The 22889-nt window shown below is 72.9% G+C and overlaps 2 protein-coding genes across 2 annotated transcripts; both read left to right on the forward strand.

The window, feature by feature from the left end:
- Positions 1-3625: 3625 nt before the first annotated feature.
- SEMA6B (semaphorin 6B) lies at positions 3626-19807 on the forward strand. The gene is made up of 17 exons (XM_064497522.1): positions 3626-3726; positions 10282-10426; positions 10608-10731; positions 11233-11296; positions 11417-11479; positions 11934-12035; positions 12318-12408; positions 12483-12602; positions 12674-12762; positions 12835-13052; positions 13292-13423; positions 15032-15181; positions 16245-16439; positions 17215-17355; positions 17569-17646; positions 17816-17874; positions 17956-19807. The coding sequence occupies exons 2-17, from the start codon at positions 10309-10311 to the stop codon at positions 18855-18857; spliced, it is 2646 nt and encodes an 881-aa protein (XP_064353592.1). The 5' UTR covers positions 3626-3726; positions 10282-10308; the 3' UTR covers positions 18858-19807.
- A 1572-nt stretch (positions 19808-21379) lies between these two features.
- On the forward strand, positions 21380-22465 carry LRG1 (leucine rich alpha-2-glycoprotein 1). Its single transcript, XM_064497211.1, has one exon. The coding sequence runs from the start codon at positions 21380-21382 to the stop codon at positions 22463-22465; it is 1086 nt and encodes a 361-aa protein (XP_064353281.1).
- The last annotated feature ends 424 nt before the right edge of the window (positions 22466-22889 follow it).

Below are 22889 nucleotides of genomic sequence, written 5' to 3' on the forward strand. Positions count from 1 at the left end.
GTGGAAACAGCTGGACTGGGAGAGATGGGGGCAACATCTGGATGAGGAGAGCCCTAGGCTGGTGCGGAGAACAGCTGGAATGGGATCATGGGGAGCAGCTGGACAGGAGAAGAGCTGCATGGGTTGGATGGGTGGGAGAAGAGCTGCATGGAGACCCTGGATGGGGAGCAGCTGGATGGGGCAGATCTGGGTGGGAGAACATCTGGGTGGGGAGCAGCTGGACAGGGCAGATCTGGGTGGGAGAACATCTGGGTGGGGAGCAGCTGGATGGGAGCAGCTGGATGGGAGACCAGCTGGACAGGGCAGAGCTGGGTGGGAGAACATCTGGATAGGGAGCAGCTGGGCTCCTGGGCAGAACATCTGGACGGAGGGCCCAGAGGTGGCAGCAGGAGCACAGCTGGGAAGCCCTGGGCTCCTGGGGAGAACATCTGGACGGCAGAGCTGGGGGCAACAAGAGCAGCTGGATGGAGCCTTGGCCCCCCCACGCTGCAGTGGCAGGTTTGCACACCGAGGCGGGGGGGGTTGCACGGTGGTGGCAGCTCAGCCGCCCCCCAGCACTTCCCTGCCCCGGCCCAGCTTCGTGCCCGGCCCTTGGGTGTCACGAGTCGCCAGGTCTCAGCTCACCACTGCCCGCATCCCGGCGGCGCCAGCATCGCCCGGCCCCGTTGCCCCCCGCGAGCCCCGGCCTCCGCGCAGCCGGGGGTGCCCCACACCCGCCCCGGCACCCAGCCCCGTCATTAGCACCCAGAAAATGTTGGGTTTCTGGCTGGGAAAACACAGCAGATATGTACATTAAACATCAAATTATAAAATTAACAGATTCCAACCGCGGCTGATTTGCATGTGCAAATTAACTTAATTACGGCTCTTCCTCCCCGAACGCCATGGCGTTGCCACGCGGGGCTGGGCACGGCGCTGGCCTGCCGCAGGTGCCGGCGCGGGGGGGAGGCCGCCCGGGGGACGCCGGGGCCCTGCCGGGGCGGCAGCACTGCCGCGGGGCGCTTTGGGGACGGGCTGGGGGCTCGTGCAAGGTTCGGGGCTGGGAGAGGGGCTTGAGATGCTGCTGGTAGACAGGATGCAGTGCAAATGCACGCGCGTGCAAGCACACACATGCACATACGCACACATGCATGCCCATATGCACACGTGCATGCACACGCACGTGCATGCACACACACGCATGCCCGTTTGCACACGCGTGTGCACACCCCAAGCCGGCGCACAAACTCACGGCCCCATCTCGCACGCACACACGTGCCATCAATGCCAGCGCACACGCTCGCGCAATCTGCATCCCCCAGCGCAAAGCTGCCGGCAAGCACGCGCGTGCCACCCCCCCCCGAAAAGGCGCACGGCCACCCCCACATGCACACACTCACACCCCCCCCGCACGCTCGCGGCCCCCCGCGGCACAAAGGCGGCTCTGTGGCGCGGGGGCTGCCGCCGCCTGGGCCCCGGCCCAGCTCCCGGCCCAGGTGGGAGGCGCTGGCAGCGCGGTGAAAGGCGGCCTGTGTCGCCGGGGGTGGGCGGCCAGCCCCCCCCCTCCCCGCCCAGCCCACCCGCCTGCGTGCACCGCGGGGGCACGTGCACGGGGGCAAACGCACCCATGCATGCACCCGCCCGCACGAGCACGGATGCACCCGCGCCTGCACGCGCCTCCGGAGAGGCAGCCGCGGCGGTGCCGAGCGCGCGGCGCCCGACGGACGCAGCTCGTGACAGCAGTGAGCCGCCCCCTCCGTCCGCTCCCCTCGCCCGCGGGGATCAATACGTCCCCCGCAAATCGCGGCCGCTGCCCACGGTGGCGGTGTCCCCCACGGTGACAGTGTCCCCCACGGTGACAGTGTCCCCGCAGTGGCGGTGTCCCCGCGGTGGCACCCCGGGGACGGTTCCTCGGCCCCCCGCTGTCCCCAGCTCCGCCGGGCACCGGCCGGCAGCAGGACGTGAATCACCGGCGGCCGAAGCCGCCCGCTTTCCAGGCTCGCGGGACCGAGCGCCTCGCTTCCCGCCGGGCCGGAGGTTTTTTTGGGGGGGGCAGCCCGGAGGCGCCCCAGTGGGCACCGCTCTCCATCCGGGGTGCCGCACGGATCCGAATTAATCCCGCGGCGGCCCCCAAGGGAGGAGGAGGAGGAGGAGGAGGAGGGATGCGGCACCAGCCTCGGCGGCACAGGCGGCCTCGGGCCTGGCTCCCGCGCCAACATCGCTCCCGCGCCAACGTCATTCCCGCGCCAACGTCATTCCTGCGCCAGGCTCGCTCCCACACCAATATCATTCCCATGCCGGCCTGGCTCCTGCGCCAACCTCGCTCCCGTGCCCCCCGGCTCCCGCATCCCCCCGGCTCCCGCGCCAACATCATTCCCGCGCCAGCCTGGCTCCCGTGTCCCCCGGCTCCCGCGCCAATGTCGTTCCCACACCAGCCTGGCTCCCGCGCCAACCTTGCTCCCGCGCCAGCATCATTCCCATGCCAACCTCATTCCCGTGCCCCCCGGCCCCCCATGCCTCCCGCAGCCCGGGGCGCTCGGAGGCACCCGCAGGACCCCGAGCATCTGCCGCGGCCGCGGGCGATGCGTCCCGACACCCCCGTCTCGGGCTGCCACTGCGGAGCCGCCGCTCGCCCCCCCCCCCGGTGCCGAAATTTTCCCGGCCAAGCATCTGCCTCGGGCCGGCGCAGGGGGGAGCGCGGGTTTATTTCTGACTGCCGTGATTTTTTTCCCTGGGAAAGTTCAGCTAAAAGAGGCTCGGGAGCAGATGGCGGAGGGGAGCGCGGCGCCCGGCTGGGCTCGGGGATGGCGGCGGGGAGAGCGCGGCGGTGCACGGCGCTGCACGGCACGGCGAGGCGGCGAGCTGCTCGGCCGGGCCGGCTCTGCCCCCGGCGCCCCGCGACCCTGCGAGGGGGCCTGCGGGGGGGGGGGGGGGGTCACCCGGCACCCGCCCCAGCCTCGGGGACCGGCACCCCCCATTTCGGCACCCGGCACACTGCAGGCCGCCCCGCGCCCCGGGTGCTGGTGGGGAAACTGAGGCAGGGAAGGGGGATGGGGCCATGCCACCCCCCCGGTGCCAGGGATGGCAAAGGGGGGGGGACTGAGGCAGGGATGGGGGGGTCACGCCTCCCCTCCGTGCCGGGAAGGGGGCCGGGAGCCCTTTGGCAGGGGGGAAACTGAGGCAGGGAAGGGGGATGGGGTCACGCCACCCCCCCCCGGTGCCAGGGATGGCAAAGGGGGGGGAGATGGGGGGGTCACGGTGCCCCTCCGTGCCGGGAAGGGGGCCGGGAGCCCTTTGGCAGGGGGGAAACTGAGGCAGCGGGCTGGGGGTGTGATGGCAGGAGGGGAAAAGCCCCTTATTTGGGGGCGGGGGGGTCGCAGGGCGCCCGCAGCGCCGCGGAGGGCTCTGCACCCCCCCCGGGCAGCAGCAGCGGCGGGGGGGCGGGGAGGGGGGGGCGGGGAGCCGGCTCCGGGCGCGGCGGGGGCTCCGGCCCTGGTTTTGCCGGGAGCTGGCGGCGGCGGCGGCGGCGGCGGCGGGGCCGGAGCGCGGAGCCCCCCCCCACCCCCCCCCCCGGGCGCGGCGCGGGGGCCCCGGGCGGGCAGCGGGGCCGCCCCCCGGCCCGCCCCGCCCCGGCTCGGGGCCCGGCCGCCTCCCGCGGCGGCGGCGCGCACGGGGCCGGGCCGAGCGGGCTCGCCGCGCTGCCGCCGGCCGCAGGTGCGCGCGGCCGCGGCCCCCCCGCAGCGGCAGGTAAGAGCGCGGCCGCGGCCCCCTGCCCCCCCCCCCCCCCCGGGAGGGGCTGCCCCGCGGCTCCCCCCCCCCCACACCCGTTTTTTTTTTTTTTTTTTGATTCCTCATTTTTCCGCCGGAATCGGTGCAAACTTTGTCCCCTCGCCGGCGGGGTGGGGAGGGGGCGATGCAGCCGGGGGGGCCGCTGCGGCCGCGGGAGGGGGGACGGAGAAGGGAGGGGGAGAAGCCGGGAAAAGGCCCCCCCCGCGGCGGCCGCTGCCGCTGCTGCATTGGGAAGCGGCGCTTTTGTTAGCGGCTCTCGCCGGGCGGAGCGGGCGGAACCTTGAAGGGTCACGGGCGGGGGGGCCCCGCCGCCCCCGGCCCCCCCCGCACCCCGCTCCCCCCCCGCGCCCCCATCCTGCCCCCCGCCCCCCCCAGCACCTCGCTCCCGCGCCCCCGCCCCCCCCCCCAGCGCCCCGCAGTCCCTGCCAGCGCCCCGGTCCCGCACCGCGCTCCCCCCCGGCACCTCGGCCCCCCCCCGGCCCCCCCATCCTGCCCCCTGCCCCCCCCCGGCACCCCCATCCTGCACCCCCATCCCCGGCCCGGCACCCTGCTCCCGCACCCCGGAGCTCCCCCGGCGCCCCCAGCCCTCCCCCAGCCACCCCTGCCCCCCCCGGCCCCGGGGTCCCCCCCCCCGCTCCGCAGCCCCCCGCTCCGCAGCCCGGGCCGCAGGGTGCCAAGCGCCGCGGCCCCCCCACCGCCGGCAGCACGGAGCAGAGGCAAGTTGGGGGGGGGGAGCTCTGCCACCCCCTTCGGGAACCAGCCGCGGCCTGTGTTTTGGGGGGGGGTCAGAAAGGGGACCTGGGGGGGCTGGTGTCTGCCCCCCCCGCGCAGCCTCCGCTCGCGCTGGGGCGGCTGGTGCTGATGGGAAGTGGCAGAGATGGGGGGGGGCACTGTCAGAGCAGCCTGAACGGCGGGGGGGAGGGGAGCACCCAGCTCGGAGAGGGGTGACCCCCCCCCCAAAAGGGGTTGGGGCGGGGGGGGGCAGCCCCCCGGCACGGGCGTCCGGAGCTCACAGGGGCCAGAAGTTTTCCCCGCCGTTGCCGGGGGGGCCGGGGGGGCACTGGGCATGCGGGGCGCAGACCCCCCCACGTGCCCCCCCACCCTGGCCGCTGCGAGGCCCCGGGCAGGCCGTGGGGACCGCTGCGCCCTGGCTCCGCCGGTGACCTTGGCTGCGCCGCTGCCTCCCCACGTGCCTCAGTTTCCCCATCCGCCGCGGGCTGCGGGGTCCCTGGGGCCCCCCCGGCGCGGGGCAGGCGACCCCCCCACCCGGCCGGTGCCGCCTGGCCTGGAGCGCCCGGTGCCGGCTGAGGCCGGGCCCTGTTGAGACACTGATGGCGAAGGCCCCGGGCGTTTTAGCCCCCGTTTCGGGCCCAAACGGGTGATGCTGGAGGCGGCTCATGGGGCTGCTGCGGGCCCGGGGGGCCGGTGCGCGGGGGGGCTCAGCCCTGGGGGGGTCAGGAAGCGCTCGCGTTGCCCGCCGTGCCGTGCCTGCAGCTCCCCCCCCGCCCCGGCCACTGCTCCCGGCGGCTGCGGCCCGGCTGCCTCCCCGGGGCTTCGCCGGTGCCGGGGGGCTGCCCGCGGCCCTGCCGGGGGGGCTCCGCTCTGCGCCCCCCCCGCCCCGGCGGCACCCACCACCCGCCGGGGACGGTGCCCAGCGCGGAGCCGCCGGCCGGGCATGGGGCAGCCCCCGCGCGTGTGCACGTGTATGCACGTGTGTGCACACACGGCAGCCCTGTGCACACTCACACGCGTGTGCATGCACACACGGCAGCCCTGTGCACACTCACACACGTGTGCACACACGGCAGCCCTGTGCACACTCACATGTGCATGCACACACAGCAGCGCTGTGCACACTCGCATGTGCATGCACACACGGCAGCGCTGTGCACACACGCACATGCATGCACACACGGCATTCCTGTGCACACTCACATGTGCATGCACACACGGCAGCGCTGTGCACACACGCACATGCATGCACACACGGCATTCCTGTGCACACTCACACGTGTGTGCACACACGGCAGCCCTGTGCACACTCACACACACATGCATGCACACACAGCATTCCTGTGCACGCCTGCACACACAGCAGCCCTGTGCACACTCACACACACACACACGCACACACAGCAGCCCTGTGCACACTCGCACACACATGCACACGTGTGCACACACAGGACAGCCGCATGCACGCCGCAGACACCTGCGCACACACCTGCACACACACGACACCGCGGTGCACGCAGAGGCCCGCACACGCGTGCCCACACGTGCCAGCCCTGCACAGACGCTCGCACCTGTGTGCACACACGCGTGCACGCCCCGCACCCCAAGGCCGCCCCGCGCCGCCGCTCCCCCGGCCCTTTGAAACCCTCCTCAAAGGCTCGCGCTGCCTTTGAACAGTTCCTCCCCCGGAAGCGGGAATCGATCATCTTTTTTTTTTTCCTTTTTTCTTTTTTTTCGCCGCCGCTCCTGGGCCCTTAGCAACCTGCTCCCCGTGCGTCTGCCGTGTGCCCCCCGCGCCGGCGACGGCGGGGCCGCCGCGAGCTGCTGCCCTCCGCGGGGGGATGCTCGGGGTCATGGGGGGATGCTCGGGGCCACAGGAGGATGCTCGGGGCCAGGGGAGGATGCTCAAGGCTATGGGGTGATGTTCGGGGCCCGAGGAGGATGCTCAAGGCCGTGGGGAGGATACTCAGGGCCAGGGGAGGACGCTTGGGGTCATGGGGAGATGCTCAGGGCTGTAGGAGGATGCTCGGGCCCAGGGGAGGATGCTCGGGGCCGTGGAAGGATGCTCGGGGCCAAGGGAGGATGCTTGGGGTCATGGGGAGATGCTCGGGGCTGTAGGAGGATGCTCAAGGCCAGGGGAGGATGCTCAGGGCAGTGGAAGGATGCTCGGGGCCAAGGGAGGATGCTTGGCGCTATGGGGGATTGTTTAGGGCCGGGGGAGGATGCTCAGGGGCCGCGGGGGGATGTTTGGGGCCAGTGGAGGATGCTCGGGGCCTCAGCAGGATACCTGGGGCTGCAGGGGGATGCTCAGGGCCGTGGAAGGATGCTCGGGGCCATGGGGGGATGCTCAGGGCCCTGGAAGGATGCTCGGGGCCGGGCGAGTATGTTCAGGGCTGGTGGCCGCCCAACTCAGCCAACCCGCCGTGGAGGCCGCGGGGCAGGGACGAGCGCGGCAGCACCTCCCGCACCTCCCGTCCGGCCACCGAGGAGCCGTTTCGCGGGCGGCGAGGAAGCGCCCGACCTTCCGGCGAGGCAGCGAGCGCGGTGGCGGCGGCGGCTCGGCGAACAATAGCCCTTTGTCTGCCGCCGTTGGCATCCCCCGAGCCGGGAAGGGGCCACGAGCCGGCGGCTCGGGCAGTGGGTGTGAGGCCGGGAGGCTTCGACGGCGGCGGTGGCACCCCGGCGATCCGCTTCCCACCCGGGTGAGCCGCTTGCGTGGGAGGAGGCCGGGGCGGGCGCCAGCATCCTCATCCCGGCAGCGTGGCCGCTCCGGGGCTCGGCGAGGCCGGATCCTGGCTCCGGCGCCGTCCCTCACCCTGGGAGCCGCATTCGAACCCGCTGCCGCGCCAGGATGCAGCAGCTCCCCGGGGCTCCCCGGCCTCTCCCGTGCCCCCACCGCCGCCGGCGCACGGCTTTGCGGGAGCCGAGCAGCTCTTTAATCTTATTTAACTCCCAATAAGTTGTTTCGAAGTGTAGCCGATTCCAACCGAGGCGCCGGGCTCGGAGCGATCAGAGGTAACGCATTCCCAAACGGAGCCGGACAGCCGAGCGCGTCCCGGCGCGGCGGAAACGCGGGAGAGGCCGCGGAGCAAACGGCAAATAAACCTCGTTAGGGCGAAGAGGAGGCCGAGGGGGCCGAGCATTAGCGTGTCCCCCCCCGGGGGCAGCTGGCCGCGGGGTGCTGCGGGGTTGCCCCCTCCGTGGCGGCGGGCGGCTCTGTTATTGCAGGGCTGCTTCGTTAGCGCCGGGCTGCTGCCCGAGGCGGCAATTACGCGTGTCGGCTGCCGGCTGCGGGGTGGCCTTGATGACGGGCTGCGGCGCGCCGGGCTGGTGTCGCCGGGTTCCCGCCCGGAGCGAGGATTGCACGTTGTTATTGCAGGGTTTGCACCCGGAGCGGGGTTTGCACGTGCTGGGTTGTTGTTGCAGGGTTCCTGCACGGAGCGGGGTTGGTTATTGCAGGGTTCACACCCGGAGCAGGGTTTGCACGTGGCCGGTTGTTATTGCAGGATTTGCACCCAGATTGGGGTTTCGCGTGCCGGGTTGGTATTGCAGGGTTCACACCCGGAGCAGGGATTGCGCGTGCCGGGTTGTTGTTGCAGGGTTTGCACCCGGAGCAGGGTTGTTATTGCAGGATTTGCACCCGGAATGGGGATTGCACGTGCCGGGTTGGTATCGCAGGGTTTGCACCCGGAGCGGGGTTGTTATTGCAGGGTTTGCACCCGGAATGGGGATTGCATGTGCCGGGTTGGTATCGCAGGGTTCCCGCCCGGACGCCGGGGTCCCCGCAGCTCCCACGGCGCGGGGGAGACCGAGGCACGAGGCGGGGACGCTGCCCCCCTGCCCGGCCGCGCGTCGGGGCACCGCTCGTCACCCGCTCGCTGTCGGCAGCGCTCGGACGCCCTTCGAGCGAGGCACTCTGCTCCGAGGGATTTTCTTCGCCCCCGGCCGCCGATCGCGGGAGCAGGGGACACGGGGACACGTGTCCCAAGGGGGGGGGCTGCTGGGGGCGAGGGGGGGTTCAGCACCCCCAAATGCCCCTGCGGTCCCCCCTGTCCCCAAAGCCCCAAATATTTGGGGTGATGCTCAGAGATGCTCCAAACCCTGCCGGGGGGGCTGGACGCCTGGGCCCGCTGGCGGGGGGGGGCTGAGGCCGAGGCCGGGGGCTATAAACAGCAGCTGTAAGCGGAGCCGGTAACCGGAGGCGGCGCGGGAGGAGCCGGGACACCCGAGCCGGCGGGAAGCGGCGGCGGCCCGGCGGGCTGGTGGCTCAGGGATGGGTCCCCGTGGCCCCCAGTTTGGGGACAAACCCACGGTCTTTGCGACGGGGCCCCCGTGCTCTGCCCCCCCCCCCCCCCCGGGGTGCAGCCCGGCGGCGCGGGGGGACGGCAGGGGATGGGGACAGGGACGCCGCGCGGGGCCAGGTGGCCGCGTGGACAGCTGCTTCCTGCCGCTGCCATCCGAACCGGCCCGGAAAACCCGGGCACGGCGCTCCCCCCCCCCGGCGGGGGCCTTGAACCGGCAGCCCCGCGTGCCTGGCAGCAGCAGCTGGCCCGGGGGCCCCGTCCGTCCCTCCATCCGTGTGTCCGTCCGGCTGGTGTCCCGGTCCCGGGCTCCGAGGGGACCCGTCCCCCGCTGCCCCATCACCTCGCGGCCCCGTTCTGGGGCAGAAAGTTGCGTTTTAAGGCCCGGAGCCGCCTCGCTGCCCCCCCCCCCCCCGCAGCCCTGTCCCCCGCGGGGGGCGGTGGGAAGGGGACCCCGAATCAAAGCGGGTGCCGGTGACAGCTGCGGCAGGGCCGGCTCCGGTTACGGTGACATCAGCTCCGGTTACGGTGACATCAGCCCCACCTTGGCACCTGACGCGGCCGGGGGGGACACGGGGGGACAGCTGAGTGCCGCCGCGGGGACGCCGGCCGGGGTCCCGTGCGGGCAGCCAGCACCAGCCGGGGCACCACGGGACCCCCCCACCCCGGGGCTGGCCGAGGGGCCCAGGCGTCCGGGGCCAGCAGCACGCGGGATGTTTCCCCACCTCCTTTGACCAAGCGCTGCCCCCCGCCCGCTTCCCACCTGCCCTTCGGCCGGGAAGGAGCCCAGGCGTCCGGGCGGCCCCGCCGGCAAGGCCACGCTGCCGGGATCCGGCCCCGGCCTGACGCCGCGCTGAGGTCTGAGCATGCCTGCAAACGGGGAAACTGAGGCACGGGGGGGCACGGCGGGGGGGGGCGAGGACCGGGTGCCGAGGGGCTTCTCGGGGGGCTGCTATGTGCTGACCCCCCCCGGGGCCGGGCGGCTCGCGGGGTCTCCCTGCCTCCTCCGGCCGCTTTTGCTTGCAAAGCTCGGCGGGAAGCTGCGGCCCGGAGCTTCCCGCCGCCGCGATTTGCATCCGCCGGTGGCCGTCCCGGGGGACCCGAGGCCACGGTGATGGGCCTCGCCGGGGGGGGTAACTCAGCCCAGGGGCTGCGAGCCGCCGCCGGCCGCCCGGGCTCTCGGGGCGAGGGAGATACCGGGGGGCTCCGAGTCGGAGGGACGCTGCCGGTGCCCGTGCAATGTCACCCTCGGTGGCTCCCGCGGCAGCCGGGCCGATGCGACCCGCCGCTCTCGCATGATCGGTTCATTAATTAAGCCGCTGCCCGGTTGTTAATTAGCCCCCGGGGCCGCCGCGCGATCCGGTCGATCTTCCGCGCCCGTCCGACCGCCCGGCGTGTGCACACGCGGTGGGGGGGGTGCTGCGGGCGGGGGGCCCCGGCGTCCGGGCGCCATCGCGGCCCACCGCTGCCGTGCCCGCAGGTGCGGCGGGTGCCGCCGGCGGAGACCATGCGGCCGCCCCGCGGGGCCCTGCTGCTGCCGCCGCTGCTGCTGCTGGCGGCCGCGAGGACGGCGCGCGGCACCTTCCCCGAGGAGCCCGGCCCCATCGCCGTCGCCCCCCAGGACTGTGAGTGCCGGGGGGGGGGGACCGGGGGGGGCCGGCCGGGGCGCTCAGCCCCCTTGCAGGGTGCTTTGGTGCTTTGGTGGGATGGGGGCACCCGTGGGTGGGGGGCACCCTGTGGGGCTGGGGTGCCCGGGGCGGGGGGTCCGGCCGCGCGTGACCCCCCCTCCCGTGTCCCCCCCCCCAGACGTGAAGCACTACGCCGTGTTCGTGGGCCACGGCCGCGGCTCCGGCCCCGAGGCCGGCGGCACCGAGCGCCTCAACATCCAGCGCATCCTCAAGGTCAACCGGACCCTCTTCGTCGGGGACAGGTGACCCCCCCGAAACGCGGGATGGGGGTGCGGGACCCCAGACTTCACCCTGCCTGCGGAGGGGGCCCCAAAACCCGCCCCGTGACCCCGCGGATGCTGCTCCCCAGCCCCAGCGCACGCCGCACCTCGGGGGGCTGCAGGGACTACAGCCCCCAGCATGCTTTGCTCCCCGAGCCCTGGGGAGTGTGTGGGCCTGGGGAGCAGTGCATGCTGGGAGTTGCAGTCCTGGGGGGGCCCATCTTTGCGCGGGATGCAGCCGGGGACGATGCGCTCCCTAAACCCTCGCCCGGCGGGTTCGCTCCCCGCGAAGCCCCCTGTGCTGGCGGGGTGACAGGGGACAGGGCCACCGCGTCCCCACTGCCCGTGCAGCACGGCGCGCGGCCGAGCCGCTAACGAGGCCCCAATTAGAGCCGGCGCTCCCCGAGGCTGATTCCCGCTTGGAGCGGGGTGGGGGGGACCGGCTCCCCGCGGGGTGCTGACCCCCGCCACCCTCTCGCCCAGGGACAGCGTGTACCGCGTGAGCCTGGAGCCCGCCGCCGCCGCCGGCGAGATGCGCTACCACCGGGTGAGTGCCGGGCGCCGGGACGCAGCCGCGAGCTGAGACCCGGCCAACTCGTGTCACTGCTGCTGGGTGCCGAGCACCCCGTGCTGCAGCCCCCGCCTGATGCCGTTCCCCCCCCCGCAGAAGCTGACGTGGCGGTCGAACCAGCACGACATCAGCATCTGCCGCATGAAGGGGAAGCACGAGGTACCGGGGGGCCGCGTGTGCCCGCTCCCCCGGGGGCTCTGCCCGGTGCCGGCCGCCGGCGCCGCCCCCCCGCCTCCCCGCCAGCGCTCGTGTCAAATGTGATTTATTAGGCGCTCGTATAATTGGGTTTGTAATTAATTATTTCTGGTCCGTCGATCAGAACAGACACGTCTCGTAATCGGCGAGAAATCCAATTTGCGGCTCCCGCGAATGCTGCTTCGGGCTGCGGCGGCCCCGCGCCCGGACCCCCCTGGACCCCCCCGAACCCCCAGAGTCCCGGCTGCCCGCTCCCCTTCTGCGGGACGGGCTGGGTCCCCCCCGCTTTCTGAGCAAGGCTGGGAAAAAACGGGCTTGGAGGGATGGTGCCGCGCCGGCTCCGCGCCGGGGTCACGGTGGTGGGTGCCAGGCTGGGGGGGCCGTGGGGCGGCCGTGACGGCCCCTGTCCCCCGCGCAGGCAGAGTGCCGAAACTTCATCAAGGTGATGCTGGTGAGGAACGAGAGCCTGCTCTTCGTGTGCGGGACCAACGCCTTCAACCCCGTCTGCGCCAACTACAGCGTGAGTCCCCCGACGGGCTGCGTATATGCGTGTGTCACGCGTGTGCGTGCACCTCGTGCACGGGTGCATGTGAGCCAGCATGTGTGTGCATGCACGCGGCACTCGTAAGAGCGTGTTTTTATATATATATTTATGTGTGCATGCACACGGCGCCCGTAAGAGCGTGTTTTTATATATATATTTATGTGTGCATGCACGCGGCACTCGTAAGAGCGTGTTTTTATATATATATTTATGTGCGGGTGCACGTGGGCTCTGCACCCACCATCTCGCCCGCTTTAGATGGACACGCTGGAGCCCATCGGGGACAACATCAGCGGCATGGCCCGGTGCCCCTACGACCCCAAGCACGCCAACGTGGCCCTCTTCACGGGTGAGCGGGCGTCCTTCCTCCCCGCCCGGCGCGGTCCCCCTCGCCCCGCGCCCGCTCACCCGGCGCTCTCGCAGGCGGGATGCTCTTCACGGCCACCGTGACGGACTTCCTGGCCATCGACGCCGTCATCTACCGCAGCCTTGGGGACAGCCCGACCCTGCGCACCGTCAAGCACGACTCCAAGTGGTTCAAAGGTGGCTGGCGGGCGCCGGGGGGGACGGGGACGGGTGGCCGGCGCGCCCTGACCCCGCCGCCGCCCCCGCAGAGCCCTACTTCGTGCACGCCGTGGAGTGGAGGAGCCACGTCTACTTCTTCTTCCGGGAGATCGCCATGGAGTTCAACTACCTGGAGAAGGTGGGAGCCGTTGCCATCACCGTCGCCGTCGCCGTCGCCGTGGCCCGGCGGTGACGCCCCGTGCGCCCGCAGGTGGTGGTGGCACGGGTGGCACGGGTGTGCAAGAACGACGCGGGGGGCTCGCCGCGCGTGCTGGAGAAGCAGTGGACCTCCTTCCTCAAGGCCCGGCTCAACTGCTCCGTGCCGGGCGACTCGCACTTCTACTTCAACGTCATCCAGGCGGTGACGGACATCCTGGAGCTGGACGGGCGCCCCGTGGTGCTGGCCGTCTTCTCCACGCCGGCCAACAGGTCGGACCCCCGCGCCTCGGCCCCGCCGCCGCCCGCGCCCCGCTGTCCCCAACCCCGCGAAGCTCCCGCGGACGCCGGGCGCGGGGCTGGGTCCCCGCCGCGTCCCCCGTCCCGCTCGGCCCGCCCCGGCGCGGGAGAAGTCGCTGCCAAACGCTGGGCGAGCCCCGCGTCCCCGTCCCGCGGGGGGGGCCGGGGGCGGCCGGTGACGGCGCTGGCCCCGTGCCCGCGTGTCTCCCCAGCATCCCCGGCTCGGCCGTGTGCGCCTTCGACATGACCCAGGTGGCCGCCGTCTTCGAGGGGCGTTTCCGGGAGCAGAAGTCGCCCGAGTCCATCTGGACGCCCGTTCCCGAGGACATGGTGCCGAAGCCCCGGTGAGCGAGCGTCCCGGGGGGCGGCGGGACGGGGACAAGGACGGGGACATCCAGGGCTGGTCCCAGCAGGGAAGGTGGAGACAGGGCTAGGGACAAGGACATCCAGGTCTGGTCCGAGTGGGGAAGGTGATGGGGATGGGGATGGGGACGGGGACACCCAGGACCGGTCCCAGCAGGGAAGGTGGTGGAGATGGGGATGGGGACAGGGACATCCAGGGCTGGTCCCAGCAGGAAAGGTGGTGGAGACGGGGATGGGGACGGGGACATCCAGGGCTGATCCCAGCAGGGAAGGCGGTGGAGACGGGGATGGGGACGGGGACATCCAGGACCGGTCCCAGCAGGGAAGGCGGTGGAGATGGGGATGGGGACGGGGACATCCAGGACCGGTCCCAGCAGGGAAGGTGGGGATGGGGATGGGGACGGGGACATCCAGGACCGGTCCCAGCAGGGAAGGTGGTGGAGATGGGGATGGGGACGGGGACATCCAGGACCGGTCCCAGCAGGGAAGGCGGTGGAGATGGGGATGGGGACGGGGACATCCAGGACCGGTCCCAGCAGGGAAGGCGGTGGAGATGGGGATGGGGACGGGGACATCCAGGACCGGTCCCAGCAGGGAAGGTGGGGATGGGGATGGGGACGGGGACATCCAGGACCGGTCCCAGCAGGGAAGGCGGTGGGGATGGGGATGGGGACGGGGACATCCAGGACCGGTCCCAGCAGGGAAGGCGGTGGAGATGGGGATGGGGACAGGGACATCCAGGGCCGGTCCCAGCAGGGAAGGTGGTGGAGATGGGGATGGGGACGGGGACATCCAGGACCGGTCCCAGCAGGGAAGGTGGGGATGGGGATGGGGACGGGGACATCCAGGACCGGTCCCAGCAGGGAAGGCGGTGGGGATGGGGATGGGGACGGGGACATCCAGGACCGGTCCCAGCAGGGAAGGCGGTGGAGATGGGGATGGGGACAGGGACATCCAGGGCCGGTCCCAGCAGGGAAGGTGGTGGAGATGGGGATGGGGACGGGGACACCCAGGACCGGTCCCAGCAGGGAAGGTGGGGATGGGGATGGGGACGGGGACATCCAGGACCGGTCCCAGCAGGGAAGGCGGTGGGGATGGGGATGGGGACGGGGACATCCAGGACTGGTCCCAGCAGGGAAGGTGGTGGAGATGGGGATGGGGACAGGGACATCCAGGGCCGGTCCCAGCAGGGAAGGTGGTGGAGATGGGGATGGGGACGGGGACACCCAGGACCGGTCCCAGCAGGGAAGGTGGTGGAGACGGGGATGGGGACGGGGACATCCAGGACCGGTCCCAGCAGGGAAGGTGGTGGAGATGGGGATGGGGACGGGGACATCCAGGACCGGTCCCAGCAGGGAAGGCGGTGGGGATGGGGATGGGGTTGGGGACATCCAGGACTGGTCCCAGCAGGGAAGGTGGGGACAGGGATGGGGACAGGGACATCCAGGGCTGGTCCCAGCAGGGAAGGCGGTGGAGATGGGGATGGGGATGGGGACATCCAGGACCGGTCCCAGCAGGGAAGGTGGTGGGGACAGGGACGGGGCCAAGGCGGGTGACGTCGGTGGCGCTGAGCCTCGGCGTCGCCGCAGGCCCGGCTGCTGCGCGGCCCCGGGGATGCGCTACAACTCCTCCAGCACCTTCCCCGACGAGATCCTCAACTTTGTGAAGACGCACCCGCTGATGGACGAGGCGGTGCCCTCCCTGGGCAACGCGCCCTGGATCGTCCGCACCATGACCCGGTGAGCGTCCCCTCGCTGTCCCCCGGCCCCGCGGGTCCGTCCCCACGCCTGAGCGTGGCCCTCTGCCCTCGCGTGCCGGCGCCGGGAGACTCGATAAATCTCATAAACTTTGCAGCTGAGATCGTCTCATCCTAATTAAAGCTGCCTTAATTGCTGCTTGATGTGGAATTAATCAAGCGGCGGTGGCGGGCCGCAGCCTCCCGCCGGCGGGGCGGCCGGGGGCGCGTGGGGGCGCGGGGACCGCGGGGACCCGCGCTGGGTGGTCGGGGGGGGGCTGGTGCGACGGGAGCCTCCGCCACCCCACGCCTGGCCCTCGGCTCGGCTGCAGAGCGGGCAGGATTAGTTGGCGCGGATAATTAGAGCGGTAATGAGAGGCCCAACCTCTCTCCTTGGGTGACCGCTGGGGAGAGGAGGGGCCGGGCGGGCGCCGGCGCTTCCCTGGGGAATGCCGGGGGGCTCCGGGGGGGATCTGGGGGGGATCTGGAGGGGGTCTGGGCTGGATGCTGGAGGGGATCTGTGGTGGGATCTGGGCTGGGTCCTGCGTGGGCTTTGGGTGGCCTCTGAGCTGGGGTCTGGGCGGGATCTGAGCTGGGACCTGGATGGCTTCCGGGCTGGGTCCGACTGGGATCTGGCCTGAATCCTGGGTGGGATTTGGGCTGGGATCTGGGTGGGACCTGGCTGGAATTTGGGCTGGGTTCAGCTGACATCTGGGCAGGATCCTGGGTGGGATCTGGGCTGGGACCTGGCTGGGATTTGGACTGGGTTCAGCTGGCATCTCAGCAGGATCCTGGGTGGGATCTGGGCTGGGACCTGGCTGGGATTTGGACTGGGTTCAGCTGGCATCTCAGCAGGATCCTGGGTGGGATCTGGGCTGGGTCTGGCTGGGATCTGGACTAGTTCCCGTGTGGGACCCGCGTAGCCCCTCACCCTCCCCGGTGACTCCCTGCTCCGTCCAGCCGCGGTCTGCCCATGCCCCAGCCGGGGTCCCGGCCCCCCCAGCGCGGTTCCCGCTCCGGGGACCCCCATCCCCGCGGCCCAGACGCCCCCTCCTCCCGCACCGCAGGTACCAGCTCCGGAAGATCGTGGTGGATAACGCAGCGGGGCCGTGGGGCAACCACACCGTGGTCTTCCTGGGCTCCAGCACGGGCACCGTCCTCAAGTTCCTCATCAAGCCCAACGCCAGCGCCAGCCCCGCGCCCGCCGCCCCCGGCAGCCAGAGCGTCTTCCTGGAGGAGTTCGAGACCTACCACCCCGGGAGGTGGGCTGGGCGCTGGGGGCTGCGGTCGGCCCCGGCGCTGGTGGGGTGCCGCCAGCCGGGGACCCCGGGGGGGGCCGGGACCCTGGACGGGGGCGGCTGGAGGGATGGAGTGCGGGGAGGCGAGGCGTGGACGGATGGATGGACGGATGGATGGTTGGATGGTTGGATGGATGGTTGGATGGATGGTTGGATGGTTGGATGGATGGTTGGATGGATGGATGAGGTTGCGGGGGGTGGAAGGATGGATGGGTGAGGTGAATGGATGGATGGGAGGATGGATGCATGAGGTTGCTGGGAATGGATGGATGGGTGGCTGGATGGATGGGTGTGTGAGGTGGACAGATGGATGGGTGGTTTAGGGGGATGTGTGGATAGATGAGATTGCTGGGGATGGATAGAGGGACAGATGGGTCAGGAGGATGGATGGATGGATGGACGAGGTTGCTGGGAATGGATGGATGGGTAAGGAGGATGGATCAATGGGTGAGGTGTTTAGGGATGGATTGATGGATGGTTGAAATGGAAGGATGGAGAAAGTATTTGGGAATGGAGGGATGGGAGAGATGGATGCGTGGATGGATGAGGTTACTGGGGATGGATAGGCAGGATGGATGGATGGATGAGGTGGTTGGGATGGGTGAAAGTGTCAGAGGGATGGATGAGTGATGGGATGGGGGACGGGTGAGATGCCCTTCTCTGGACCAGCCTGGCCCAGGGCAGGCTCCATACTGGGGACGCCGGGGCCGGGGCTGGGCTGAGCTTCACCCGTCCCCAGGTGCGGCCGGGACACGGAGGACGAGCGGCGGCTCCTGGGCCTGGAGCTGGACAAGGCGGCGGGGTCGCTGCTGCTGGCCTTCCCGCCCTGCGTGGCTCGGGTGCCCGTGGCCCGCTGCCAGCAGCACTCGGGCTGCATGAAGTGAGTGGCCGGGTCTCAGCCCCCCCCCCCGAAACTGGGGGGGGGGGGAGCCTCTGCATGGGGGCAGGGCTTGCTGGGCCTCACCTGCGAGGGGAAACTGAGGCACGGGGCCGGTGCCCCTCCGTGGGGTGGGGGGGCCGGGGCCTCGCCCACCCCCTGGGACCCGGGTATTCCCGGGGCCGGGGATGTTTCCGATGTCTCTGCTCCCGCCAGGAACTGCCTCGGGAGCCGGGACCCCTACTGCGGCTGGACGCCCGAGGGCTCCTGCGTCTTCCTGGAGCCCGGCCCCAGGTAGGGCCGGCGCCCGCCGGGGCTGGGGGCGACGCGGAGGGGGCGGCGGGGGGCCCAGAGCCTGCGAAACTGGAGCTGCGGGGGCTCGAGCGGCCCCCAACCCCAGCTGAGACCCAGCAAACTCATCACCCCGCCGGCTGACACCCCCCCAATTTGCACCCTCCCGCAGGGCGGCCTTCGAGCAGGACACGGCCGGCGGCAGCACCTCGCACCTGGGCGACTGCGAGGGTGAGCGCGGGGCCGGGGGGGCGCGGGGCTGGGGGGGGGGGGGGGGCCGGGCCGTCACGCCGCCCTGCCCTCCCCGCCCAGGGCTGGTGACGGAGAGCTTCGTGGAGGGCGAGCCCGACGGGCTGGTGTCGGTGAACCTGCTGGTGCTCTCCTCGGTGGCCGCCTTCGCCATCGGCGCCGTGGTCTCGGGCTTCAGCGTGTGCTGGTTCGTGGGGCACCGGGACCGCAGGGAGGTGGCGCGGCGCAAGGACAAGGAGACCATCCTGGCGCACAGCGAGTCGGTGGTGAGCGTGAGCCGCCTGGGCGAGCGCCGGGGCCGCGGCGGGCCGCCCGGGGCGCTGCTGGCGCCGCTGATGCCGGGGGCCTGGCCGCCGCCGCTGCCCCCCGCCGCCGCCGCCGCCGCCGCCGCCGTGCCGCACCAGCTGGACTCGGGCGTGCTGCCCACGCCGGAGCAGACGCCGCTGCAGCAGAAGCGCTGCCCCGGCGCCCTGCCGCCCTGCGCCTGGGAGCAGAGCCGCGAGCTGCTGGCCGCCGCGCTCCGCGAGCCCCCCTGCCCCGCCGCCGCGCTGCTGCTGCACGCCGCCGCCGCCGCCGCCCCCCGCGCCCGCCGCCCCCGCCGCCCCGAGCGCCAGCCCGACGGCGACCTCAGCGACTCCTCCGCCGAGGCCCCCCCGCCCCAAGCCCCCCGGCGCCCCGGCCCCCGCGGCGACCTCACGCCGCGCGCCAGCCCCGACCGCCGGCGCGTGGTGTCGGCGCCCGGCGGCGAGGCCGGGGACTCGGCCGAGGGGCCGCCCTGGCGCCCCGAACGCCTCCGCTCCGACGCCGGCCGCCCCGGCGGCCCCCTCAAGAGGAACCACACGTTCAACAGCGGCGAGGCGCCGGCGGCCGGCGGCTACGGGCGGCCCGGCGCGGCCCCCCGGGCCCTCACGGACCTGCACCACCTCCTGCGCTGCGGCGTCGAGCGGACTCCCTCGGGCAAATAGGGCCCGGCGCCGGCACCGTCCTGGCGACGCCGCGGCGGTGGGACATGGCGGTGGGGGGGGGGGACACACCGGCCCGGCGCCCGGCTCGCCCCCGCCCCGGCTGGCACGGGACGGCTTGGCCCCGGCGCCCCTCCGTGCCGGCGCTGTTCCCCCCCCCCCCGCCCCGGGCTGGGCCCGGGGATGTGTCCGTCCCGGGATGGACGCGGGGACGGCGGGCAGTGAGGGGCCCCCGGTGCCCCCCCGGGGGGTCCCGGTGTCCCCCGCCGGGACATGGGGCACAGAGCGGGGATGCGACCCGGGGGGGGGGACCAGCCCCGTGCGCTGCTGTTCGGGGGGTGCCGAGGGTGACCTGCTCCATACGTGCTTTCCATAGGGGATGGGGCGTCCCTTGTCCCCCCTCCATTGTCACCCCCTGTGCAGCGCTGGGGGGGGGGGGCTGCACGGGAGGGCTGCCGGCACCCGCACCGGGGCACCCAGCACTGAAGCACCTCTGGGAGCCGGCACGAGCCCTGGGGGCCCCGGCGGGGGGGAGGAGGTGGGGGGCTGTGTGGGCACCTCGCTGGCCCCCCCAGCTCGACTTCCCAGGTGGGGGGGTCCCCACCGGCCGCTCTCTGCTGGCACAGGGCCCTCTGGGTGCCGCCTCCGCGGGCTGGAGAGGGGCAGCGAGGGGGTCGGGGGGGCTGGCAGTGGGGGGGGGTCCGCGCCCCCCGTGTCCGCCCCGGCGTCTCATGGAGGCACTGGGTTTCCCACACGCGAGGTTACGGCTCCCATGGGTGCTCCCCGCCCCGGGGCGAGCGGCGAGGCCGGGCCAGGGGGGGCCCCGCCGGCGCTCCCCCCCCCCGCTGTAAATAGGGTGCCGGAGCGGCCATGCATGCGACAGCAGTGACGTCTCTGTACCCCGCGGGGCCCCGCCAATAAACGTCCCTTCCCCAGAGGCGAGTCCCCCCCGCCGCCGCCGCCTCGGCCCCTTCTGTCCTCAGCCCCCGCCCCGAGCTGGTCTGGGGGCGTCTGGCAAATGGAGCGGGGGGAGAGGGAAGCGGGTGCCAGGGCTGGCTCGGGGCTGGGGGGGTCCGGCCAGGGCAGAGGCACGGCCGGGGGCTGAGCCTGGTACCAGCCATGGGGCTGAGCCTGGCCCCAGCCATGGGGCTGAGCCTGGCATCATTGATGGAGCTGAGCCTGGCCCCGTGTGAGGGCTGAGCCTGGCACCATCCATGGGGCTGAGCCTGGCCTGTCCATGGGGCTGAGCCTGGCATCATTGATGGAGCTGAGTCTGGCATCACCTATAGGGCTGAGCCTGGCCCCGTGTGGGGGCTGAGCCTGGCACCATCCATGGGGCTGAGCCTGGTACCATCCATGGGGCTGAGCCTGGCCCCCGGCACACGCACGGGGATGCAGGCAGGAGGCAGGGGCCGGGGGGGCTGTGCCCACCCACGTGTCCCACACAAGCCCCCATGGGGCCCATGGCTTGTCCCTGACGTCCCCACGCTGGGGACAGCCCGTCCCCCCAAGGCCCCCACATGCAAGGCTGAGGCAGGGGGGACACAGCGGGTCCCGGTGCTGGGAGCTGCCCCCCCCCCCGCCCGCCGTGGGGGCGGGCGCTATGCCGCTGGGCCCTGCAGCGTCCCGGGCGTGGGGATGGGGACGGCCGCGTCCATGCACCCGCGGGCGCCCTGCCAGCTGCCGGGGCGCGGGGGAGAGCAGGCGACGGGCCCATCGCGCACCTGGGGGGGCCGAGGCCCCTTCAGTGGGGTGCTGGCGGGGTCTGGAGGGGGCTGCGGCCACGGGGGCCAGAGCCTGCAAACACCCCCCGGGGCAGCTGCCCCCAGGCACTGCCACCCCGGTGGGCGCTCACACCCCGTGCCCTCGCTGCCGGGTGCATTCACACCCCATACACACCGCCTTCTGCGTTCACACCCCGTGCACTCACCCCCCCCCCCGCACTCACACCCCTTGTGCAATCACACCTCCTTGTGCAATCACACCCCAGCCCTCACCCCGCCTTAGGGACACCCCCGCCTTGCACACTCACACCCCCAGTGGTGCCCCCCCCCGGTGCACTCCCACCCCCGGTGCTCCCACAGTCACACCCCCGCGCACCCGCTCCGAGCCCGCACGAGCAGGCGGCGAGGAATCACCGGGCGCAGCGGCCGCCTGGGCCCTCTTCCATGCACCGAGTTGCTCCGTGCTCAGCCGGCAGCACCGGTTGCCGTGGCTCCCTGCCTGCCCGGGGCGGCCTGCGGGCTCTGACCGCCCTGCGCCCGTGGCCGCACCCCGGGCCCCCCCGCGCCAGGCTTGCGAAGGAGGCGATTTCTCAACGCGGCACGTGAGGGCGAGCCGCGACCCAGCCCGGCGCAAACGCCGCCGGCGACCGAGGAGGAAGGACCGGCCGGGGCAGCCGAGCCGCATGCGGGCGCAGGTAGCCGCGGGGGCCGCTGGCCTGGCAGCCCGGAGGGGGGGGACGGGTTGAGGGGGTGACACGGGCCTTGCCACCGCTGAGCGTGGTCCCCGCGTCCCCGCAGGCCATGCCGCTGCTGGGCCGGGCGCTGCTGCCGCTGCTGCTGCTGCTGCTGGCGGTGGCCCGCGGTGCCGCCACGTCGCCCTGCGCGCCGCAGCCCAACGCCACCCGCTTCGTGTGCACGGCGCCCGCGCTGCGCGCCTTCCCCGCCGGGCTGCCGCCCGCCACCGTCGCCGTCTCCGTGGAGTTCACGGCGCTGGCGCGGCTGGAGCCCGACGCCCTGGCCGCGCTGCCCCGCCTGCGCGAGCTGCACCTCGCCGGCAACCGCCTGCGCACGCTGCCCGCGGGGCTGCTGCGCCCGGCGCCCGCCCTGCGCCTGCTCGACCTGACGGGCAACGCGCTGCGCGACCTGCCGCCCGACGCCTTCGCCGGCGCCCGACGCCTGCGGCACCTGGCGCTGCGGGCCAACGCGCTGCGGGCGCTGCGGCCGCCCTGGTTCGCCGGCCTGGCCGCGCTGCGCGTCCTCGACCTGGCCGAGAACCGGCTGGCGGAGGTGCCGGCGGGCGCCTTCGGGGCGCTGCGCTCGCTGCGCGTCCTCCACCTGGCGCGCAACCGGCTGCGGCGGCTGCCGCCGGGGCTGCTGGCGGGGCTGCCGGCGCTGCGGCGTCTCGACCTGGAGGGCAACCGGCTGCGGACGCTGCCCGCCGCCCTCTTCGCCCCGACGCCGGCCCTGGGCTTCCTCTTCCTGCAGGGCAACGGGCTGCGGGCGCTGCCGGCCGGGCTCTTCGGGCCCCTGCGGCGCCTGCGCGTCCTCGACCTGGCGCGCAACCGGCTGCGGGCGCTGGAGCTGCCGCCGCCGCCGGGCCCCGGCCGCCCCGCGCTGGCCCTCGACCTGGCCGCCAACCCCTGGGCCTGCGGCTGCGGGATGCTGGCGCTGCTGCAGCGGGCGGCCCCCGCGCTGGCCGCCAGCCCCCCCGCCCGCTGCGCCGGCCCCGCCGCCCTGCGCGGGCGCCCCGTGGCCGCGGCGGTGCGGGAGGCCGTCTGCGAGGCGGGCGGCCCCGGGCGGCACCCCGGCACCTCGGCGCCCTGCTGCCCGGCCCCGGCCCCCACGAGCCCCCCCGGGCCCCCGGAGGAGGGGAGCGCCGCCGCCTAGCCCTGCCCCCCCCGGCCCGGTCCCCGGCCCCCTGTCCCCGGCCCCCTGTCCCCATCCCGATGGCCCCTGTCCTCATCCCGATGCCCTGTCCCCATCCCACCGTCTCCATCCCAATGGCCTCTGTCCCCATGCTACTGTCCCCAGCCCACTGTTCCCATCCCAATGGCCAAATCCTGCTGTCCCCATCCTGCTGTCCCCGTCCCAATGGCCCCTGTCCCCATCCTGATGCCCCTTCCCCATCTCGCTGTCCCCATCCCAGTGGTCCCTGGCCCCATCCCGCTGGCCCCATCCCACTGGCCCAAATCCAATGGCCCTTGTCCCCACCCCAATGCCATGTCTCCATGCCACTATCCCATCCCCCTGTCCCCATCCCAATGGCCCCTGTCCCCATCCTGATGCCCCTTCCCCATCTCACGGTCCCCAT

This window comes from Dromaius novaehollandiae, chromosome 25, assembly GCF_036370855.1.
Source record: "Dromaius novaehollandiae isolate bDroNov1 chromosome 25, bDroNov1.hap1, whole genome shotgun sequence".
Lineage (NCBI taxonomy): Eukaryota > Metazoa > Chordata > Aves > Casuariiformes > Dromaiidae > Dromaius > Dromaius novaehollandiae.

Bases quoted from the DNA above. Each gene is read 5' to 3' on its own strand.
- SEMA6B (XM_064497522.1), top strand. From the start codon at position 10,309: ATGCGGCCGCCCCGCGGGGCCCTGCTGCTGCCGCCGCTGCTGCTGCTG. The intron at 12,036-12,317 runs GTGAGTCCCCCG...CGCCCGCTTTAG, and splicing joins CCGTCTGCGCCAACTACAGC to ATGGACACGCTGGAGCCCAT. The intron at 12,409-12,482 runs GTGAGCGGGCGT...GCGCTCTCGCAG, and splicing joins CAACGTGGCCCTCTTCACGG to GCGGGATGCTCTTCACGGCC.
- LRG1 (XM_064497211.1), top strand. From the start codon at position 21,380: ATGCCGCTGCTGGGCCGGGCGCTGCTGCCGCTGCTGCTGCTGCTGCTG.